Genomic DNA, 19,845 nt, shown 5'->3' on the forward strand with positions numbered 1-19,845 from the left:
CAAAAGGGGCCAGAGGCACAGTCTCCTCTAGTCCCGGTGGCCTCACCCTTTGATATTCTAAGCTTCGTAAGTTTGAAGATGTGGCCAGGGGGTCCTCTCGGGAGAATACTGGAGATTACAGGAGCGGCCAAAGTAACGAGACAGGGCTGTGGAGCGAATCAAGATGAGACATTCTCTGCAGTTTGCGTCCGGACGTTATGCCTTTCAGCGCGCCTGTCCCTTCGTTTATTTCGTAACTTGATTTATTTGACGTTTGATCAGCCCAACCCTCACCTGGAAGAAGATGCCCATCCTCCAAACTCAGCGCCATGTCTTGGGCAGGCTCTTTCTCCTCCCAAAGGTGAAGGTCTCGCCTTCTCTTTGAGGAGAATGTGTTGAAATGACCGGCAGCCCTAGCGCTGTGTAGGGTCCAGTGAGTGCGGCGCCCTCTGTCCAGGTGCTCATGGGGCCTCCGAGGCCTGGGGGCAGGTGGGGTGAGCGTATGGGGGAGTTAGGAGCGGCCGTGGCTTGCAACTCCCATTCTGCAAATTGTGCAGAAGCACCAGAATCGCTTTTCTCTTTCTTAACCGATTTTCAGAATCCATTTAGCCAGATTATTTCCAGATCTCAGAGGGAAAAACCTCATTAATCATCATTTGGACCCCCATGGTTACACAGAATTTGTGACAATTTGTTTATCTTTGAAGGAGCTGCTAAGAAAGAGTTTAACAAGGAAATTATTGGGGCTGGGAGGGGAGAGTTTAACCTTTCACGAAGGCAGGTGCTCCATTTAGCTTCCCTCTGAGTACAGACGGGGGTGTGTGCAAGACCCATGTCACTCGTCCTCGTCCCCAAGAAGGGTGAGTGCTTCTCGTCGGTAAACTCCAGGTCAATGGACTAGAAATCCTCAACCATTTCAACCCTGGGGACCCCTTTCCAATGTCAAAAGAGTTTCTATACCATCCCTGCCCCCAGTTGTTAGAAGCTGCTTTTCTTTTTTTTTTTTTTTAATGTGGCTGATTGAGAATAAAAGGTCCTTTGAATTCAGTAAAGCTTTGAAGCAAATCACGATCGCATCTGTGAACACCTGAAATATAGTGCTATCTTTCTGAGTCATAGTGTTTGTTCAGTCTGTAGCTGATGTTTGAGCACATATGAATTGCGGGTCCCCTGCGGGTGGCTCTGAGGCCCCCTGCACCCTCACCAGGTGGGAACCCTTGGGCAGTTCTCTAAGGCTGTAGGACCACGGAGCCCTGAACAGGAAGGAGCCTCGGAGGTCATTTCAGCTGCTCCCACCTTAATGGTTCTCTGCCTCTATGAGGAGCCCTTTGTTGGGGAATCCTCAGTTCAGGGACCAAGGGGTTTGGTATCTGTGTAGGCCCACTTAACCCCTGACTCAGGCTGTCACTTCATGGGCCAGGATCAAACTCTACAAGCTGATTCCTCAAAGCCCCTTACCAGGCTGTCCAAGCCCTTCGCCCCCGGTTTGGTATGACGTGCAGAGATGCATCACCCTGGGTGTCAGTGGCTGACAGCCCATGGGAACGAGAAAAGCAAGGGCCGGCCTTCTGGGTGGCTTGTTGGACCAGAGCTGCTAAGAAGGGTTTTCTCAGCTTACCTGTCCCCAGGGCCATACCAGACACCTTTCTTCTCTGTCTTCATTGAAGGAGGGAGTAGAGAGAGGAAGTGAATGGGCAAAGCACATCAAAGATGAGGGAGAAGGGACAGGGGGAGGGTGTTGTCCTTAAGGTAGAAGATCAGGGGTTCTTGGTCCAAGGATGGGCTCAGGGGCCTGAGGGCACCCTGAAATCACAGCCAAATGTCGTGCATGTGTGCGTTTTGTAGGGGAGAAGTTCTGTAAGTTTCATTAGATTCTCAAAGCAGTCCATGAACCAAAAAACTTTCAGAAGCTCTGGCCTAAAATTTCAACGTTTCCCTGACTCAGCCTTCCCATTGCCCGGTTACTCAGAAGTGGTGAAGTATTACGGTGTTAGTCAAAGCCTGCAAGTGTGAAATATCAGCTGCTCATTACACGATGACGATGGGAAACTTTGCAGCTTAGCGAGCCTCTTCCGCCGCTTCATGCGAGGAGTCGTGGCCCCAAACAGATGCCTGGGAAGACGGTCTGATTAATGACGCTGCCTCCTTTGTTCTCCCACGCAGGGCCCAGGATGGTGCTCTCAGTGGCAGGGCTCCTTGTGTGCTCCCTCCTGCAAACCGTCCTCTCCCTCAACCCCGAGGACCCCAACGTGTGCAGCCACTGGGAGAGGTAAGATGCGGTTCTTGGACAGCCAGACATTCCCTCGGGGCCTCACCCTGGGCTTGGCACTGTTGGGACAAAAGCAGAGGCAGGAGGTACGGAAGCTGTCCACCAAGGGCCTGCAGTCCAGCTGGGGACACAGCACAGGTGCTGAAAGGTGGGCCAAAGCTGTGTAGATTCTGTCTGAGACTCAGTGCTCTGGGGGTCAGGGTGGGGGCGTTGAGTGACAGGCAACGTGAATGATGCAGTCTGGTAGTTGACAGTATTCCTCCCTGCATTTGCACTTACACCCATTTTACAGATGAGGAAGTAGAGGCCCAGAGGGCCTCAGTGCCCATCCCCAGACAGGCGGGGTGCAGTGAGAGACTGTGGTCCAGATGAACTGTTCTCCAATGCCACGATGCCTTCCTGGTCTCCCAGGACTGGCAACGATGCAGCGGCTCAGATGTGCGGGGCAGCCAGCAGCCTGCCCGAGCAGGGTAGGTGAGGGGGCCCTGCTGCTTCTGATCTGGTGGGGTTAGAGAGGGCTGACAGGGGAAGGGCAGCTGCATTCTGGCTGCAGCACTAGGTCCAGGGGGAACAGGCCGGGGCTCTGCAGATGGCCTGACTTTGAAGCACAAGGTGAAAGTATCGATTTTGGTGAGCAGAAAGACAGTGACCAGAGACCCAATCAGGAAAAACCAAATTAAACCCTGGAATTGATTGGCCATGCTGACCAGGATGACTCTGTCACTTAGATGTTAATAAATCAAATGAATAAAATTAAGATGAGGGCCCGATGGGGGAAGCGGATGGTGGAGGAGGGCAGGTGAGTGGGGAGGGCCGTGCTCCATGCCTGTGAGGGTGAGTGCCCCAGCCCCACGGCAGGGAAAGTCCCCTCACCCAGGGCCTGGTGGGACTGGCTGGGAGGCAGAGGGGTGGTGCCCACACCAGCGTGGTCTCCAGTGACCGGGTGCTCCACGAGGGGTCCCGACCGAGTCGAGGCTGGAGCGGAAGGCAGCGTTGCCACCAGCGTGCTCCTTTCTGGTGAAGTGGGAAGAACACGAGATCAGTGATGAGACCTTGGTTCACACCAGTCTGGAGTTTGCCATCTGTTAGCCCTGTGACTTTGGGGATGTCTCTGAACCACTCAGAGCCTACCTCTGCCTCTGTAAAGCGGGGGGAATCATTACCCCTGCCTCACAGGCTTGTTGGATGATCAAGGTACCAGTTTCATGAAAGGGCTTTGAGGACCATGAAGCTCAATTATTGTCTTTCCTTGTTGACAACTCCAGCTTTGCAGGAACAGTTATCACAGACTTTACTGCACATCAGGCACCCTGAAGTGCAGATGAAAAGCAGATTCTCTTGGGTCCTCTCCGCAGAGACTCTGATTCCGTAGGTCTGGGGTAGAGCTTAGGCATATGCAGTTTTCATAAGCTTTCCACGTGATTCTGTGGTGATCCAGGCCCCTTACCTCTTCTGGTTTCGGTGAATGTAAATCTTTATTTCCCAGTGGGTGAGGGAGAAAGCAGGTGACTTCCACATTAGTCTTTGGTTTGCAGACTTCAGTCTCAGCAATCCCCATCTCATCCACCTTTCCCAGCTGGGACTCTGTTGCTTCCTGCCGAAGTCTGTGCTGTATCCCGGCTTCTGGAACGCCTCCTTCCTGTCTGCTCACCTCTGCCTTTCCCAGTGCCTCCAACCTCTCCACCAGGAAGCCTTCCCTGATGGTAGGACCCACCCTGACTTCCCTCTTCTCTGAGTGCCATTTGCACCAGTGGACCAGTTCAAACTTAAACCAAACTCTCTAATTTTCTAAACCTGCCCGACATGAATACATTTGGAATGTGGAAATATTCTGATCCGAACCTGCACTGAGCCGGCGTTTCAGGCTGTTCGGACTATCAGCTGAAGTTACTGCTTTGATGGGAGGACAAGGAGAGACTCCAGCAGCTAAAAGGAGGTCTGAGGCTTCTCCAGCCCCTAGGGAGGAGGTCTTGCTGTGATGCCCTGTGCCACCAGGCACCTCCTTCTTCTTGGCTCTTCCAACTGAGCTCCATTGCCATCTACACGTGGATGAGTCTAGTCTGTGTCATTCCAGAAACACACCCTGGTCCCCGGGGACCGCTTAGGGAGAATTTCCCATCTGGATTAGTGCTTCTGGCAGGCTCCTCGTTAATTATGCCCCTCCACCATAAAACCCAGCAGAAAGACCTCCCCTGGCTAGCAAACCCCAGCTTTACAAGATTAATCTGGCCCCTCGTTAGCATGTTGGCAAATGAGCGTGTTAAACCACCCAGCCATGAAACCAGGGGCACACGCTTCACCCGGGGACTTGGAGTTGGTTCAAGTTCTGGTTGCCTGACTCGCTTGGCTCAGGGCACCCCTGCAGAGCTGGATCTGTTCCCCATGACGCCCTCCGCACCGTCTCTGTTGGGCTGATGCCCTTTCTCTGAGCACCCACTGTCCCTGTCTGTGCTAGAAGGGGTGCCTGATTCCCCCAGGTGCTTAACAAAGGCAGGGAGTCTGGTCTGTGTGTGGTCTTGCTCCCCATCCCGTATTATGGTCAGGGAGGAACTATCCCTCAGTGCCTGGCAAGGAGGTGTGTCACTGCCAGTCACATAATGATGATGGCCAGCATCTATTAGACACTGACAGTGTACCTGTTAAGCATTTTATGTGTATTATCTTGTGTTGAGCATTTTACCTGTGTTATCTTGCTTTACCTTTCCACCACTCTGAGAGATAGATACTATCACTGCCATCCTAATCCTTGCAATAACGATATGAAGTCCCTGGTAATATTTATCATAGGTTTACAGGTAAGGGAATGGAAGCTTATACCAGCTGAGTATTATATCTAAGGACAGGCTGCTAACAAGTGACAGGGTTCCAACTTGACCCAGAGCCCCTGTACTCTTATCCTGCCTCTAAGTGAGAGACTCAGTAGAGATGCAGGAGCCCAGGGTCATAGATTTTCAGAGTTGGAAGGGGCTTTGGGAAGCCAGGGGTGGGTGTCAAGCTCAGTTTCTCCAAGCCTGGAGTTGACATGGGTTCAGGCCATGTCTGCATAGACATGTGTCTCTGATGTGCCGGCTGGTAGAGGCTCAGCAAGGGCCCTTCTCACATCCTCCATGCTTCAGAGAAACAGAATTTCCCGCCACCCTGAGTCCATGTGCATTGCTGACTGCTTCTGGCTTCCTCTTTCTCAATTCTAGACCTTTGACATTTCTGGCAACAGAGAGCCTGCTAGAGACCCACTCGGGGGGCTGGCCTGCCCCAGCACCCCTGCAAGTAAACCGACAGTTTTCTCAGGCAAAGCAGACGGGCTTTTATAGCCTGGACCTGGCCATCTGGCCCAAGTGAGTGAGCCTTCTGGGGAAAAACACTGAATAATACCAACTGACATAAAAATTAATCCCTAAAATCTCAGCTGAGGTCCTCTCCCAGCCTGCATAGGAAGTGTGAGTCCTCACCTTACACCCTGGCCTGACTGCCTTTTCATACCTCTCCTGCCAGCGCGGGCAGGTGGAAAGGCTTATTTTGATGGAGCTGGGAGCTGCTTTCCCGTGGCTTCTACCCCCTGGTCCAGGTTTACAGTTAACAGGCAGGTAACAAGATACCACTTCGATCAGGAGGTCTGGGGGCATGTCCTCGATGTATCCCCAGCTATACTAGAGACATAATAAAGCAGAGGGTAACGGGTGACCTCGGGGAAGTTACTTAATGTCTCTGATGCTCAGTTCCCTCATCTGTAAAATGAGGATAACAATGCCACCACCTACCTTATAAGATTGTGTGAGGGGACTTGCCTCGTGGCGCACTGGTTAAGAATCCGCCTGCCAATGCAGGGGACACGGGTTCGAGCCCTGGTCCAGGAAGATCCCACATGCCGTGGAGCAACTAAGCCCGTGCGCCGCAACTACAGAGCCTGTGCTCTAGAGCCCGTGAGCCACAACTACTGAGCCTGCGAGCCACAACTACTGAAGCTTGACTGCCTAGAGCCTGTGCTCCGCAACAAGAGAAGCCACCACAATGAGAAGCCCGCGCACTGCAACAAAGAGTAGCCCCCGCTTGCCACAACTAGAGAAAAGCCCACGTGCAGCAACGAAGATCCAACGCAGCCAAAAAATAATAATGAGAAATTAAAAAAAAAAGATTGTGTGAGGATTAAGAGGGCTTAAAACATTTAACACAGGGCATTCAAATATTAACAGTTATTGGTACCAGCTGTGTGGCCTGGACAAGCTGCCTCTAAGCCTTCATTTCTTCATCTGTAAAGTGGGACCACTTATTTCATAGAGTTGCTGCAAAGATCAGCTTCCATGCATGTGCTCTGAAGACCATAAAGATCTGAACAAACATTAAGTATTTTAAAACTTGCTAGCTTTGGGCCTTCCAGAGCCACATAGAATAAATGGAAACCTTCCTTTATTCATTCTCTGTTAAATGAACAAATGAACCAGAACTTCGGAAAGTGAGCTGGGCCGAAGGGCAGTAAGGGGTGTGTCCTGGATCTAACCTGGAGTCAGGGAGGTTTGAATGTGGAGAGTACCCAGGGCAGGAGGAGGAGAGTGGGGTTGGGGTGGGGGGGTTGGAGCCCCTGGACACTTGGCTGTGGGGCCTGGCTCCCCTGGGGAGGGAGACCCCATTCTGAATATCAGCTCTGCCTCCCAAGTGCTGACCACAGCTTCCATCTCCTGTCTGGTTCTCAGCTATGCCGTGACCGTCCAGGAATCGTACGCACACCCCTTTGATCAGATCTACTACACGCGATGCACAGACATCCTCAACTGGTTCAAGTGTACCAGGCACCGGTGAGTACCTCTCTGAGATGGTGAGCGGGGGGAAAGAGGCAGGCCCTCGGGCTCGCCTTCCTGCCCCCTAGCAGATGGAGTCAGTGCACGGCCTGCATCCCCTTGGTACCCACTCTGGGTACTCACGGGAGAGGCTCTGCTGAGGGCTTCTTTGGAGTCAGAGCAGCTTATGGGCAGGGCAGGCTAGAAGTGCTAGAGAATTACTGCCCTTGGAGGGCATCCCTCACCCAATGACAGATGGGGAGTTAGTGGAAAATATACGCCAGCTTCCTTACCCTTAGGGTAAGAAGTTCCTTACCCAACTCTGAGGCATGTTCTGCACATATCTGTGGTCCCCAGTGGGATGGAACCTCAGTCACCCACAGCAGGAAGCTGTTCAAAAGTACACCCTGAACTGGCTGCCTTTACTTTCCTGTCTCATTTTACTACACCCCTCCCAGTGCTTCCTAGGATCATCTCCCAGATAAGCTGCTTGCTTTTGAATCCTTGCCTCGGGGTCTGCTTCTGGGGGAAATCCAACCTCAGAGGGCCCCCGTCAGAGCACATGTAGCCCCGTGCAGCGTACCCGGCTTGGAGAACAGGGTGCAGGCTATAGTCTAGCACCTCTTGGCGCCTTGGCCAGGCTGCCCATGGGAAGCACTCCATCTGAACGACTGCACATGGGAATTCTGCAGTCCTCCTGGAAATCATGCCATGCCCTCCTGGCGCCAGGGAGACAGGAGAGGAAGGAAGAGAAAACATGTTTTGTTGGATGACCCTGCACAAGTCACTCACTTTGGGACTCCCTGTGTACTCATCAAACGTGTAATGATCCTTGCCCTACCTACCTGCAGGGTCAGGGATGTGCAAATACTGTGAAAAGAGCAGGGGAAAGTGGGGAAAAGTGAGGTATTAGATACAGGCAAGGTAGCTTTGTTATTTGAGGGGTGAAAATTCAGCAGATGAAAGGTCAGTGAGGGAATGAGAGAGAGGCTACCTGGTAGGCCCGTTTCCTAGTTTCTGAGCATCTGTGTTGTTTCCAGATTTTTTTGCTTCCTCTTTGTGGGCCTGGTCGCTCTTTGAGGTTATGCAGGAATCATGGTGGACAGAAATGTGGATGGGGAAACTTGCTCTATGCTGGAAGGCCAAAGTTCTGGTTTTCTTTGCGGGTTTTTCTAGTAACTTGTTGTGAAACACTGAGCATAGATATAATAGCTGCTTTAAAATCCTTGTCTGCTAATTCCAACATCTGGGTCATCTCAGGGTTGGTGTTCCTTGATTGCTTCTTATAGAGGTACAATCTTCTAGTGTCTTTAATGTGTCTAGTAATTTTGAATTGTATTCTGGGCGTTATGAACAACAGAGACTGTAGAGACTGAATTCTCTTGTGTTCCTCCAGATTTGTGGTGGTTGTTGTTTGCTTGTTTGTTTTAGCAGGCAATTAACTTGGTTAAACTCAGTTTCCAAACTCTGAAAGTTCATATTTTCAGCCTTTGCTGGACTGCTTGGAACCTGCCCTGTACACGTGTAATTCAGGGGCCAGAAGTTTGGGCAGAGATTTTACAAAGAATATGGGGCTTCCTCTTTGTGGCTCTCTCCTTTCTAGGGTTTCTTTGTCACTTTCTAGTTGCTGGGTCTACCCTCAGCTTGTCCTGTGGTTCTTCAGACCAGTAAGGCTGTGTGTCCTCTATCTGAATTTTAGCCGCCTGGAATATTGTTGACTGGGGCCTGCCCTTGGGCTCACCTTTCCTGGTGTCATTCCCTTCTTCGAAGTGTCTACTTCCCTCCAGTATCTGCCTTTGTTCTCTCTCTAGTGCTTTTCAGGTAGTTGTTTTTTATATTTCCCCCAGGTTGCAGAGTTGTTTGCAGGAGGGTTGATCTGATAGGAACGACTCAGCCATTACTGCATCCCCTTAACCTCCCCTAATTGGCCAAGTTAGCTGCCTGTGGCCCTGGTCAAAGGCAGAGGCAGAAAGAAAAGTCCTGCTCCCTCCATGACTCTGTCAGGCCCTGTGCCAGAGCCAAGTTTGCTCTGAGGAGTGGCTTTGTTGGGTACTCAGAGGCTGGCGCTGCCGTCCATCACCACTGGGGAAGGGTGAGTGAGTGGCTGCTTATTAAAACAGGCTGCATTCCTGGAACATGAAGTATTTTGCTGAATTACTGAGTCGCTTTGCAGCTTTCCTGATGACCCAGAGCGAGCAGGCTGACAGCAGCACCATCAGTCACCCTCAGCGTGGAATGGCTTGTTTGAACACAGTATCCTTCTTATAGCAGCCTGGCCCCTGGCCCCTTCCCTCTCCTTCCTGAGGAAAGGAGCCAGCAAGGAGGGGAAGGTAGAAGCAGTGGGGGACATCTTTCTCCAGGGAGGCTTTAATGATTCTCAGACCACCTCTCCCCTGGACGGGCTTGGGGATAACTCTGTTTGGTGGGAGGCATGGATTGAGGGACTTCTTAGTCAACCCTGAGTCATTCTTTATCTCGGAGGCTCATACAACTGCTGACATTGCCGGGAGCTGCCTTCCTGTACCGGGGAAGTAGCTTCACTTAGAGGCTGGCTTACCTTCCCTTATGGATTTTTGACAAAGTAGAGTGACCTTAGTTTGCGACATTCCCAGATATCACAGATTTCCCTGGAGTCCTGCACTGTCATTTGTCATAAAGCGAGGGCTGTAAGCCCTGGGAGGGCTGGCCCAGGCTGTGCTGTAGGACTCCCTGCCCAAGTTGGCCTGACCCTCCATGGAAAGCAGGCTGTAGGCATCTCCAGTGACTGGACCCCGTGGCTCTGCCCCCCAAGGAGTGGTCCACAGGGCAGGCTCCTCTGGGGTGCTGGTGGGGAAGTGAAAGAGCTCTGGCTTCAAGGCCCGAGGACTTGGGTTGAGTCCAAGTTACACCTTGACCTTGGGAAGTTACTTCCTCTCTCTGGTCTTTAATGGCCACTTCAAATCTCCTCCATTTTGACCTTATGTGTGAGGAAGGGGCTTTGCCTGTCAGTACCCAATTCTGACTCCCTCCTTAGGACTCTGTCCTCACACCATTCATTCCCTTGTCCTACTGCTTCATGATGGCCATCCCATTAGCCCAGAAAGCCACCCCTTGGGAACTGGCACAGGGCAGTAGGTTAAGCCCAGTGGCTTTGAAATTAGAGTGACTTGCGTTTGAATTCTTCCTCTGAAACTTATTAGCTGTGTGACCTCGAACAGGTGATTTAACTTCCCAGTTTTCTCATCCAGAAAACAAAGGGGGAGAGTACATAAAACAAAATAAGAATAAAAACTCTAAGAAAGAAATAAAGGGGGCATAATAATGCTACCTGCCTCAGATAGAGACTGAGTGATTTTGACTGAGTCTCTGACTCCCCGTCCAGAGCTTCTGCTCTCTGGATCTTAGCTTCTTCCTCTGCAGAGCTGGTTCTGAGCCTTCCCAAGATGGCATGCGAAGCTCTTCCCCAGGGGGTGTTATTTTTGGTGGGAGGGAGATTAATCTACTGTCTGGGACCTAGTCAGACTCAGAGGGTCCTTTTGCTGACTTGGCTTCTGTTCTCCAACTGGGTGGACCAATCCCCAGAGGGCCATGAGCAATCATGGTTGGGGAGGTGGCAGTTGGCATAGAAACTCTCAGGGCCCAATTCCTATCAAGGTCACCCCATGGGCTGCTCCAGCCCTGGGTCTGGAGGTTTTCAGAAGTCCCTAGCTACTGTCCACAGTGTCACCCAGAAAGTATTTTCTGCAGCCCTTCTAAGTATCGCTCTGAAGGGACTGGGGAGAAGTCAGCAGGTGTAGCAAATGCTGCCGCCATGTCAGTAATACATTCTGCATCACAATGGCCCAGATCCCACCATCGATTTTTCTTTATTGTGTTCCATCATATTCGAAGCCGCCATGCATTTTAAAGTAATTATTGAATGGCATCCTTGATATAGCTTAACACGAATATCATTCTAACAGGAGTGATTGATTTTCAATACTTTCAAGTGGCTTTCTCTTCTGTGCCTTAGGATCAGTTATAAGACAGCGTATCGGCGTGGGCTCCGGACCATGTACCGGCGGAGGTCCCAGTGCTGTCCTGGCTACTACGAAAGCGGAGACTTCTGCATACGTATGTGGGGGCTGCAGTGGGGAGGGGAGGGAAGGGGGACAAGGGAAAGGGATGTAGGGCTGTTATCCAGGCCCTGGGCAGCAGGCCTCAGCTGACCTGCGGGCTCCAGAAATCATTGCCTGCTGCCAGTTCTGAGGGGATAATGGGTCTGGTGCAAACGCGTTAGCACAGATTTGTCTATCAGATCAACCTCCTAAAAGGGTGCATGTAAGCACATCAATTCTAGGCTTTGATGGGGTCAGGAGAGAAGTGGACTCTTCTGGAGTGGGTGCTCTGAGGAGCACTGGGGAAGAAGTGCTGAGTGCCTGGCACAGAGCTGAGGTGCTCAAGAAGGGAAGGAAGGGGTGAATGAATAAATGGATGGAGAGATGGAGAGATGCATGGATAGATGGATGGATGGATGGATGGAAGAGAGGAAGCAGGGAGGGCGGGATCATTGGATGGCAAGATCGTAGCACCTAGAAGGAGGATGGCAAGAGTAAGCTCACAAGGGACTGGTTCCAGTAAATGGGAGGATTTCCAAAAAGGACTGGGAGACACTGAAGAAAAGGTGGGTGCATAAAAGATTCATGTCATCTCTTCCCCTGTTTGTCTACAGAAAACTGAAGCCTTAGTGCCCCCAGAGAGATGAGGGCTGAGTTTCTGGCAGCCACAGGCCCTCTGGGTGGAGGGCATTGTCATGCAGTAGGAGACACCCAGGAGCCTGCAGATCTGGGCTCTGGTCCCATCTTCCCAGGCATGTTGCTTTGGGCAAGTCACTCAACCTCTCTGGGAGGATGATTGTAGGGCCCTGTTGTCAGAGTCTAGAGGACTCTTTCCCACTCACCTCTGAACAGTAGAGGGGGCCAGTATGGAGCTTTCCATTGGGCATTAGGGGTTCCCTCAACTGCAGGAGAGTGTCAGAGAAGCTAGGAGCCCCCATTTAATGACTGAGAGGAGAATCCAGCCCCAGAACTTCTGCCTCTTCGTTTGGAGGCAGATTTGGAGAGTGAATCTCCTTTTTAGTATTCTCCGTGCCATTCGGGAGGGTAGAGCAAGCTAGCACCAGAGAGAGAATTTGGGCAGAGTGGGCATATTGATGTTGGGAATGAAATGACAGTTTTCCCCTACTGATGTTACATCTCCCCTAATGCTAAAGAAACTTGATTCTAATTGCATTACAGGAATGAATGAAAAATGCTCTCGCAAATAAGTGCAATAGTGATGGTTTCGCAGGAAAAATACAAAGATACTCACCCAAAGCAAACCCAAAAAGGCTGTTTCCCAGGAGCAGGGCAGAAGACTGGACTGGAACAAGGCCTTGGCTGACACTTCACCTGGGATAGGGTTACTGGGGGGGCCCAGGTGTAGAAGTGAGATCAGGTTGAAGGCTTTACTGCTGCTGCTTTGTCTGCTCGAAGCAGAGTGAACGTCAGGTGTGGGGTGGGACACGGGATTTATAAAGCCTGAGCAGGATGGTTGTGAGTGGCCCTTTGGAGCTCAGGGCACAGCGATGGACTCAGGGAAATTATAAAGGGATTCTGGACGTCAGCATGGGGCTCCAGGAATGGACGAGCGCATCCCCTTTCTAATTTCTATTCGTGGATGTTGGTAAAGCTCTTGGAACATGAAAAGCAGAGCAGAAGCAGAGTGTCCTGATTGTACAGGCTCAGTCTTGCTGACCGGGAAAGGCCACTTATAACCTCCCACCTACTCCTTATATAACGTCCAGGGACTGCCTGCCGAACTGGTGCCACAGGCCTGTCCACCTCCAGGAAGCCAAGCTAGAAAAGCCACTTTCAGGTCTGAAGGCTTTTCCTAGGAGGGCACAGGAGAGTTTCAGCAGCAAGATGGGGCGTTGTGGCATGCTGGGTGCTGGCAGTGATGGCACTGAAGGGCAAGAGTCCCACAGGCCTGGGTTTGCAGCTCAGCTCTGCCAGTCCCAGCATCTCGCTCTTTACCCTCCTCCTCATCGTCTGCAGGGTACACACCCCATGCCAGGCACCATTCTGATCACTTTACATACATGAACACGTCAACTCCTCACAACAGCCCTCTGGGGTAGGTACCCTTATTTCTCCCATTTTACAGATGGGAAAACTGAGTCACAGAGCAATTAAGTAACTTGACCAAGATCCCACAACTAGAAAGTGATAGTATTGGGATTTGAACCTAGGCTGTGTGGCTCCAGAGTCTGCTCTGAACCACCCTGGACGGGCTACTTCTCTCTTCATGAACCAAGATGTCACCTCTCAGAACCTCAGTTTCCATTCATGCAAAGTAGGAATAGTAACACCTACACCACCAGGCACAGCACAGGGTAGGGGCTTAATAAATGTCACGTCCCTACTTCATGGCTTTGGGTCTTAACATTTTTTTCAGCCTTGACTTTTTTTTTTTTTTTTTTAAAGACTTAACTTTTTTTTTTTTAATTTATTTATTTTTATTTATTTATGGCTGTGTTGGGTCTTCGTTGCTGTGCGAGGGCTTTCTCTAGTTGTGGCAAGCAGGGGCCACTCCTCATTGCAGTGCGCGGGCCTCTCACTATCGCGGCCTCTCTTGTTGCGGAGCACAGGCTCCAGATGCGCAGGCTCAGTAATTGTGGCTCACGGGCCCAGTTGCTCCGTGGCACGTGGGATCCTCCCGGACCAGGGCTCGAACCCGTGTCCCCTGCATTGGCAGGCAGATTCTCAACCACTGCGCCACCAGGGAAGCCCTCAGCCTTGACTTTTATTTTAATTTCTCAGGGCTCCACGGACCCTCTCCATGGGAAAATGCGCACTACATAGGTAAACCTACACGTACACACAGTCCTTTGCACACAGTTTCAGTGGGTTCATGGATCCCTTGAAACCCTTAAGGGTCCTCCAACCCATGGTGAAGAGCTTCTGCCATATGCTCATGTTTATCCACTCCACTTATATTTGTTGCTTCCTATTATGCAAATGCTGGGGAATGTAGATGCAAAAGAGAGATGGTTGCTGCCTCGGGGAGCCTGCGACCTGGTGGGAGGAGGTGGTCTGGTTCACAAATACGTGCAGCAGAGTGTTGTCGGTGCTTTGACAGGCAACTCTATAAAGTAGGGTGTATAAAGGACTAAAGAGGAGGGGCTGTCTTTTAGCCACGCCGTCTTGCTGAGTGTTAAGGAGAAATCCGCTACAGACAGAAGAGGAAGCCCTTGAAGGGTGTTTCAACCCAATATTTATTAAATGCCTACTCATTCTGCTTTGCAAGCATGTTAACTGATGGGGCCTGATCAAGGGAAACGGGTAGGGACTGGTAAGAGTCTAGGTGGTCATGGGAGTGAGGAAAGAGGTTCATGAAGTAAGTGGACCCTAGGGTGAAGTTACAAGAATAAACTTCTAGGGAAGAGTACAAAAATGATCGCAAACACATATTATCTTGACTGAGAACTGCAGAATTTCACAGCCGGAAGGAAACGCTGAGATCATTTAACTCAACCTTATCACAGTACAGGAGAGACACTTATGTACAAAGTGAGGAAGGGACTTCTCCCAGGTTCCCAAAGCACAACAGTGGCAGGGCTAGGACTTGAATGTGGGACCACACACTCAGTCTAGATTCTTTGATGCATCCAACTGTCTCTACTTCAAATTGATTTCTATATCTTCCTGGGCACCAGCTTGTTGCTAGGGCACTTGTAAGTCATGTGCTGATTGACACTGAGGGGATGGAGTACAGAGAGGGATGTCAGTGGAGGTGATTTTAGGAAGAAGGGAGAAGATGGAATGAGGATCAGGAGGTTACAGGGTAAACAGTTACAAAACATCACAGCCTGGGTGGCTTAAACAGCAGGAGTTTATTGTCTCACCGTTCTGGAGGTTAGAAGTCCACAATCAGGGTGTCAGCAGGGTTGGTTCCTTCTGAGGGACCATATGGGAGGGAAGATCTTTTCCAGGCCCCTCTCCTAGCTTCTGGTAGTTCCTTGGCTTGTGGCCCCATAACACTGTTCTTCACATGGCTTTCTCCCTGTGAATGTCTGTCTCTAAATTTCCCCTTTTATAAGGACACTAGTCATATTGGATTAGGGCCCAGCCTGATGACCTCATTTTAACTTGGTTACCTCTGTGAGACCCTATCTCCAAATAAGGTCTCATTCTGTGTTGCCGGGAGTTAGGACTTCAGCATATGTATTTTAGGGGGACACAATTCAACCCATAACAGGTGAGTGTCAGCCGTTACCAGGACTCTGTCCTGCTTATTGTGATGGGAGGAAAGGGAGAGGGAACCAGCCAGTGACCCACGAGCTTTGTTGTCTCTCTACGAGACAGTGGAGACCCCAGGGTCTGGGAACTTGTGAGAGGGAGAAATGGTAGTGAGAGGGTGAAGGATGGTGCCCAGGGTGCTGGGTGCCAGATGAGAAGCTTGTAAACCTGGGAGCACTCATGAGCTGCTGCCCTGTAGCCCCTGAACCTCCATTCCTCCCTCTCCACCCCTTGGAGGCCAGAAACCTCCAAGTTCACCAGAACCTGGTGAGAACCCATTCGATGCCAGAGTCCTCAGGACCCTGTACAAGAGCATCACCTGTGCTCTGGGAAGGAACAGGGGGACATTGACCTCCCTCCAAAACCACCTTCCTGGAGACTGTTTCTTGGCAGGTGCTAGAAGGACACTTGCCTGGGAGTGAAAACCTTGGTTGACTCTGCCACCAGTTTGCTGTGCAATCTTGGGCGAGTCCCTTTGCCTCTCTGGACCCACTGTGGCATAGGATGGACCATCCCTGTGCATGGAAGGAGGAAAGATGAAACAATGAGTGAGAGTGTCCTGGAAAGCATAAAGCTTGGTACAGATGCAGGGTGGCCTATTTTTCCTCCTCTTTGTACCATTTCCTCTGACCCAGAACTGCCATCCTCATCCCAGAGCCCTTGGCAGCCCTTCTAGAACCATCTGCACCAGAGCTGCCCATCCCCTCCCATTATCTACAGAGACAGCTGAGTCCTGGCCACTCTTGGTTGCCCAAGCATCAAATATTTCCTGAAGATCAGTGGGTACAACACATTTCCTTCTTTCTCTTTTCTTGCGAGATAGGGCAGTGAGCATTTCGGGAAGCTCTGTTCTTTGAAAATACTGGCCCATGTCAGACTGGATGAGCTGGGTTATGCTGCAATGATAAACAACACCCGAATCCCAGCGGCTTAAAACAATAAAATTTTATTTCTTGTTCATATGACTTGTCCATTGTGGGCCAGCTGGGGTCTGCTTCTTGTCAATGTCACCCCAGGACCCAGGCTGATGGAGCAGTCACCCTCTGCAATGTTGCTGGTTGGCTTGGCAGAGAGTAGAGGGCTCTGGCGGGTCTTGAAGGCAGAGGGCCAGAGATTTTTTTTTTTTAATAAATCTGTTTTTTTTTTTTTTTAAGTTATACAATTTTTATTTATTTATTTATTTATTTATGGCTGTGTTGGGTCTTCGTTTCTGTGCGTGGGCTTTCTCTAGTTGCGGGAAGTGGGGGCCACTCTTCATCGCAGTGCGCGGGCCTTTCATTATTGCGGCCTCTCTTGTTGCGGAGCACAGGCTCCAGAAGCGCAGGCTCAGTAATTGTGGCTCACGGGCCTAGTTGCTCCGCGGCATGTGGGATCTTCCCAGACCAGGGCTCGAACCCGTGTCCCCTGCATTGGCAGGCAGAGTCTCAACCACTGCGCCACCAGGGAAGCCCCAGGGCCAGAGATATTTAGTGAGTAGTGTTAATGTTTATCACAGGTGCCATAGATGCCACAGTAATTACAATGCACAGTTCATGCAAATACTTTATTGAACACCTGATAACCTAATCTCAGAATCACCTGGAAGACTTGTTACCATGCAGACTCCTGGGCCCCAGGCTCAGAGTCTCAAATTCAGAAGGTTTGGGGTGGGGCTGGGGAATTTGAATTTCTAACAAGTTCCCAGGTGATGCTTGTGCTGCTGGAATGGGACCCACACTTTGAAAACCACTGGTCTTCGTTATGCTAAGTCATGGTTGCTGTGCTGACCTCAGCTTCCGGTCAATTGCAAAGAGCCCAGCGGGTTCTTACCAGGTGCGTCCCCTTGGTACTCAGGGCTTCCCCTGATGGGTAACAGGGAGAGAGCAAGTCTCAGAGTAGTCAGCAAGGAGGGGGAAGTTCTCTACACAACCTCCCTGTCTCTTATTTCCCCTTGGTCAGAGTCTCCCCCGTGGAGCGGTAACTCCCCCTGACTTCCAGACCATGTAGTCTAGCCCTTTCAGGGGCTGCTGGGAATGCCGGAGCCCAGCCGGGGCCATGCGGTTTTCTTCCAAATCCAGAAGTTGAGGGATTAACCAGAAACTCCAGGTATGTGGCTGCTGGGCTGAGCCGTGGCCCGGGGGAGTGCTCAGCATACTTGGGTACCTAGTTGGGTTGTCAGTCCGTGTGAGGGCGGCTGAGGGGCAGGGAGCCACAGCAGAAGATCTGGGAGATTGGCTGCATCACAGGAACCTGAGGGGTGCGTAAGACTTAACTCCAGTAAGTGCCTCACGCCATTTTGGGATTTAGGTACCCCTGTTTTACTATTGCAGTTGTTTTGTACAGTCGACTGTCATTTAAATTGAAATTTAACTCACGTTGACTGGTTTCTTTGCTCCCACCTCTTGCCTCTCACTTCTCCCTTCTTGGTTTGGCTTCGGTGCTCTTGAAGGGTCTTTTTTAGTGGCTCTTTCCAGGAGGGTCCGTGAAGTGATCAACTCTTAAACGCTTTACTTGTCTGAAGATGCCTTTATTTTGCTCTCACGCTTGGTTGGTGGTTTAGCTGCTGATGGAATTCTAGGTTTTCAGTCATTTTCCTTCAGCAGTTTGAGAATGTTTTTCCGTTGTGTTCTGGACTTTGTCATTGCAGTGCTCTGCGGTTTCCCTATTATGTGTCTGGGTGTGGGGTTATTTTTATTCATACTGTTGGCTCCTAAGGATTTGTGTCCTTTATCAGTGAAAATTCTCAGGCATATCTCTTCAAATATCTCCTTTCCTCCATTCTCCCAGTTCTCTCCTATTGGAGCGCCAAACTGTTGGGCTCTCTCACTGCTGCCTCCTCTATCTCTTCTAAGCTCTAATTTTTCATCTCTTTATCTCTCCAGGTCGTATCTTGGACATTTTCCTCATATCCATTTGTTTCAAATCCTTTCGCTCTGCTAATTAATCTGTCTTTTGAGGTCTTAATTCCAATGATGACATGTTTCATTTCTAGTTCTCTTGTTTCTTTTTCAAATCTGCATGTTTCTTTCCCATGGTGTACTATTCTTTCATTATGTATTCTAATCCTTCTTTTAATGCTTTAATTATTTTAAACATATTCCTTTTGTACTCTCTTCAGATAATTCTATCTTGAGCTATTAGTTCTATTGGATCAAGTTCCTGGAATATCAGTTCTCCTGTTTTTGGAGACAGCTGATTCTCCTTGACCATGGATTGTTTCCTCATATAGGTTGTAATTTTTTTTTTTCCTCTTCTTTTTTTTTTTGCTATGAACTCTTTAGCCTTTGTGCCCCTCCCCCATGTCCCAGGTTGTGCAAGAGCCCTACACATTAGTTTTGCATTTTCTTATTAAGCACTCTAATGTTTTTCACTGGCTCATGACCAGTTTTTTTTTTTTAATTAATTTATTTATTTTTGGCTTTGTTGGGTCTTCGTTTCTGTGCGAGGGCTTTCTCTAGTTGCGGCAAGTGGGGGCCACTCTTCATCGCGGTGCGTGGGCCTCTCACTATCGCGGCCTCTCTTGTTGTGGAGCACAGGCTCCAGACGCGCAGGCTCAGTAGCTGTGGCTCACGGGCCCAGTTGCTCCGCAGCGTGTGGGATCTTCCCAGACCAGGGCTCGAACCCATGTCCCCTGCATTGGCAGGCGGATTCTCAACCGCTGCACCACCAGGGAAGCTCCATGACCAGTTTTTGCATTGATAATTTGGTTTGAGATTCCAGGATGTGTGTGGTGAAGGCTTAGGGGTTTTCCGTTTTAAAAAAAAATTGATGTGAAATTCACATAACATAGTATAAACCAGTTTGAAATATTCAATTCAGCGGCATTTAGTGCATTCACAATGCTGTGCAACCACCAGCTCTTTCTAGTTCTAAAACATTTTCGTCACCCCTAAAGGAGACCCCGTACCCATTAAGCAGTCACTCCCTATTCCCCCCTCCTGTTTTTTGTTTCCTGTGGGAGACGTTTTTCCTCATCCAGAATCCCTGTTTATTCTTAGGCTGGTTAGGCAGCATTTTCAAGTATCCCCTCCATGGAGCTGGCAACTCCCAAGGCCCAGTCTGCCCGTGTGGGTGTTAACCCCCAGGCTCCCAGCCTGGGCTGAGGGGTAGCAGCTAGCCAGGGCTGACGTTCCCTGGGCTACCTTAGCTTCAGCACCTGACCTTCTGCGACTGCTATAAACTACCCGCACCTTTTTCTCACACTTAGGGATTTACCTTTCTCTTATTAGAGTTCAGGTGTGTATTTTTTAAATATTTTAATTATGCTTGGGAGGCATTTTTGTAGCAGGGGTGCCTACATTAGCACTTTTTACCTTGTCACTGGAACTGCCCCTGGTGTATAGCTAGTGGTGGAGTGGGGGGACTTATAACCAGACCCTGTGACATTTAATTCAGTGCTCTCTTGGACTGATGGCTAACTTCCAACAACATAATAAAACAATAGTGTAACTTCTGGTGGTTCACCCAGCATTTCCCATACAGTGTATCACTTGGTCTTCACAGGCTGGAGAAGTGAGTATTAGTGTTACCACCCTGTACAGCAGAGGAA

General features: G+C 50.2%; 1 protein-coding gene across 13 annotated transcripts in view; it reads left to right on the forward strand.

Moving 5' to 3' along the window:
• The window catches only part of MEGF11 (multiple EGF like domains 11), a 380,942-nt gene that overhangs the window by 134,869 nt on the left and 226,228 nt on the right, over window positions 1-19,845 (forward strand). For all 13 annotated transcript variants that reach the window (XR_005018567.1, XR_005018568.1, XM_036841304.1 and 10 more), the window contains exons 2-4: window positions 2,143-2,248; window positions 6,937-7,038; window positions 11,012-11,112. Coding sequence is in view for 11 of the 13 variants with exons in the window: in XM_036841304.1 (XP_036697199.1) it covers window positions 2,151-2,248; window positions 6,937-7,038; window positions 11,012-11,112 (301 nt within the window). In the remaining 2 variants the exon portion in view is untranslated. The remainder of the gene's footprint in view (window positions 1-2,142; window positions 2,249-6,936; window positions 7,039-11,011; window positions 11,113-19,845) is intronic.

The sequence above is a fragment of the Balaenoptera musculus genome, chromosome 2 (assembly GCF_009873245.2).
Source record: "Balaenoptera musculus isolate JJ_BM4_2016_0621 chromosome 2, mBalMus1.pri.v3, whole genome shotgun sequence".
In the NCBI taxonomy this organism is placed as follows: domain Eukaryota; kingdom Metazoa; phylum Chordata; class Mammalia; order Artiodactyla; family Balaenopteridae; genus Balaenoptera; species Balaenoptera musculus.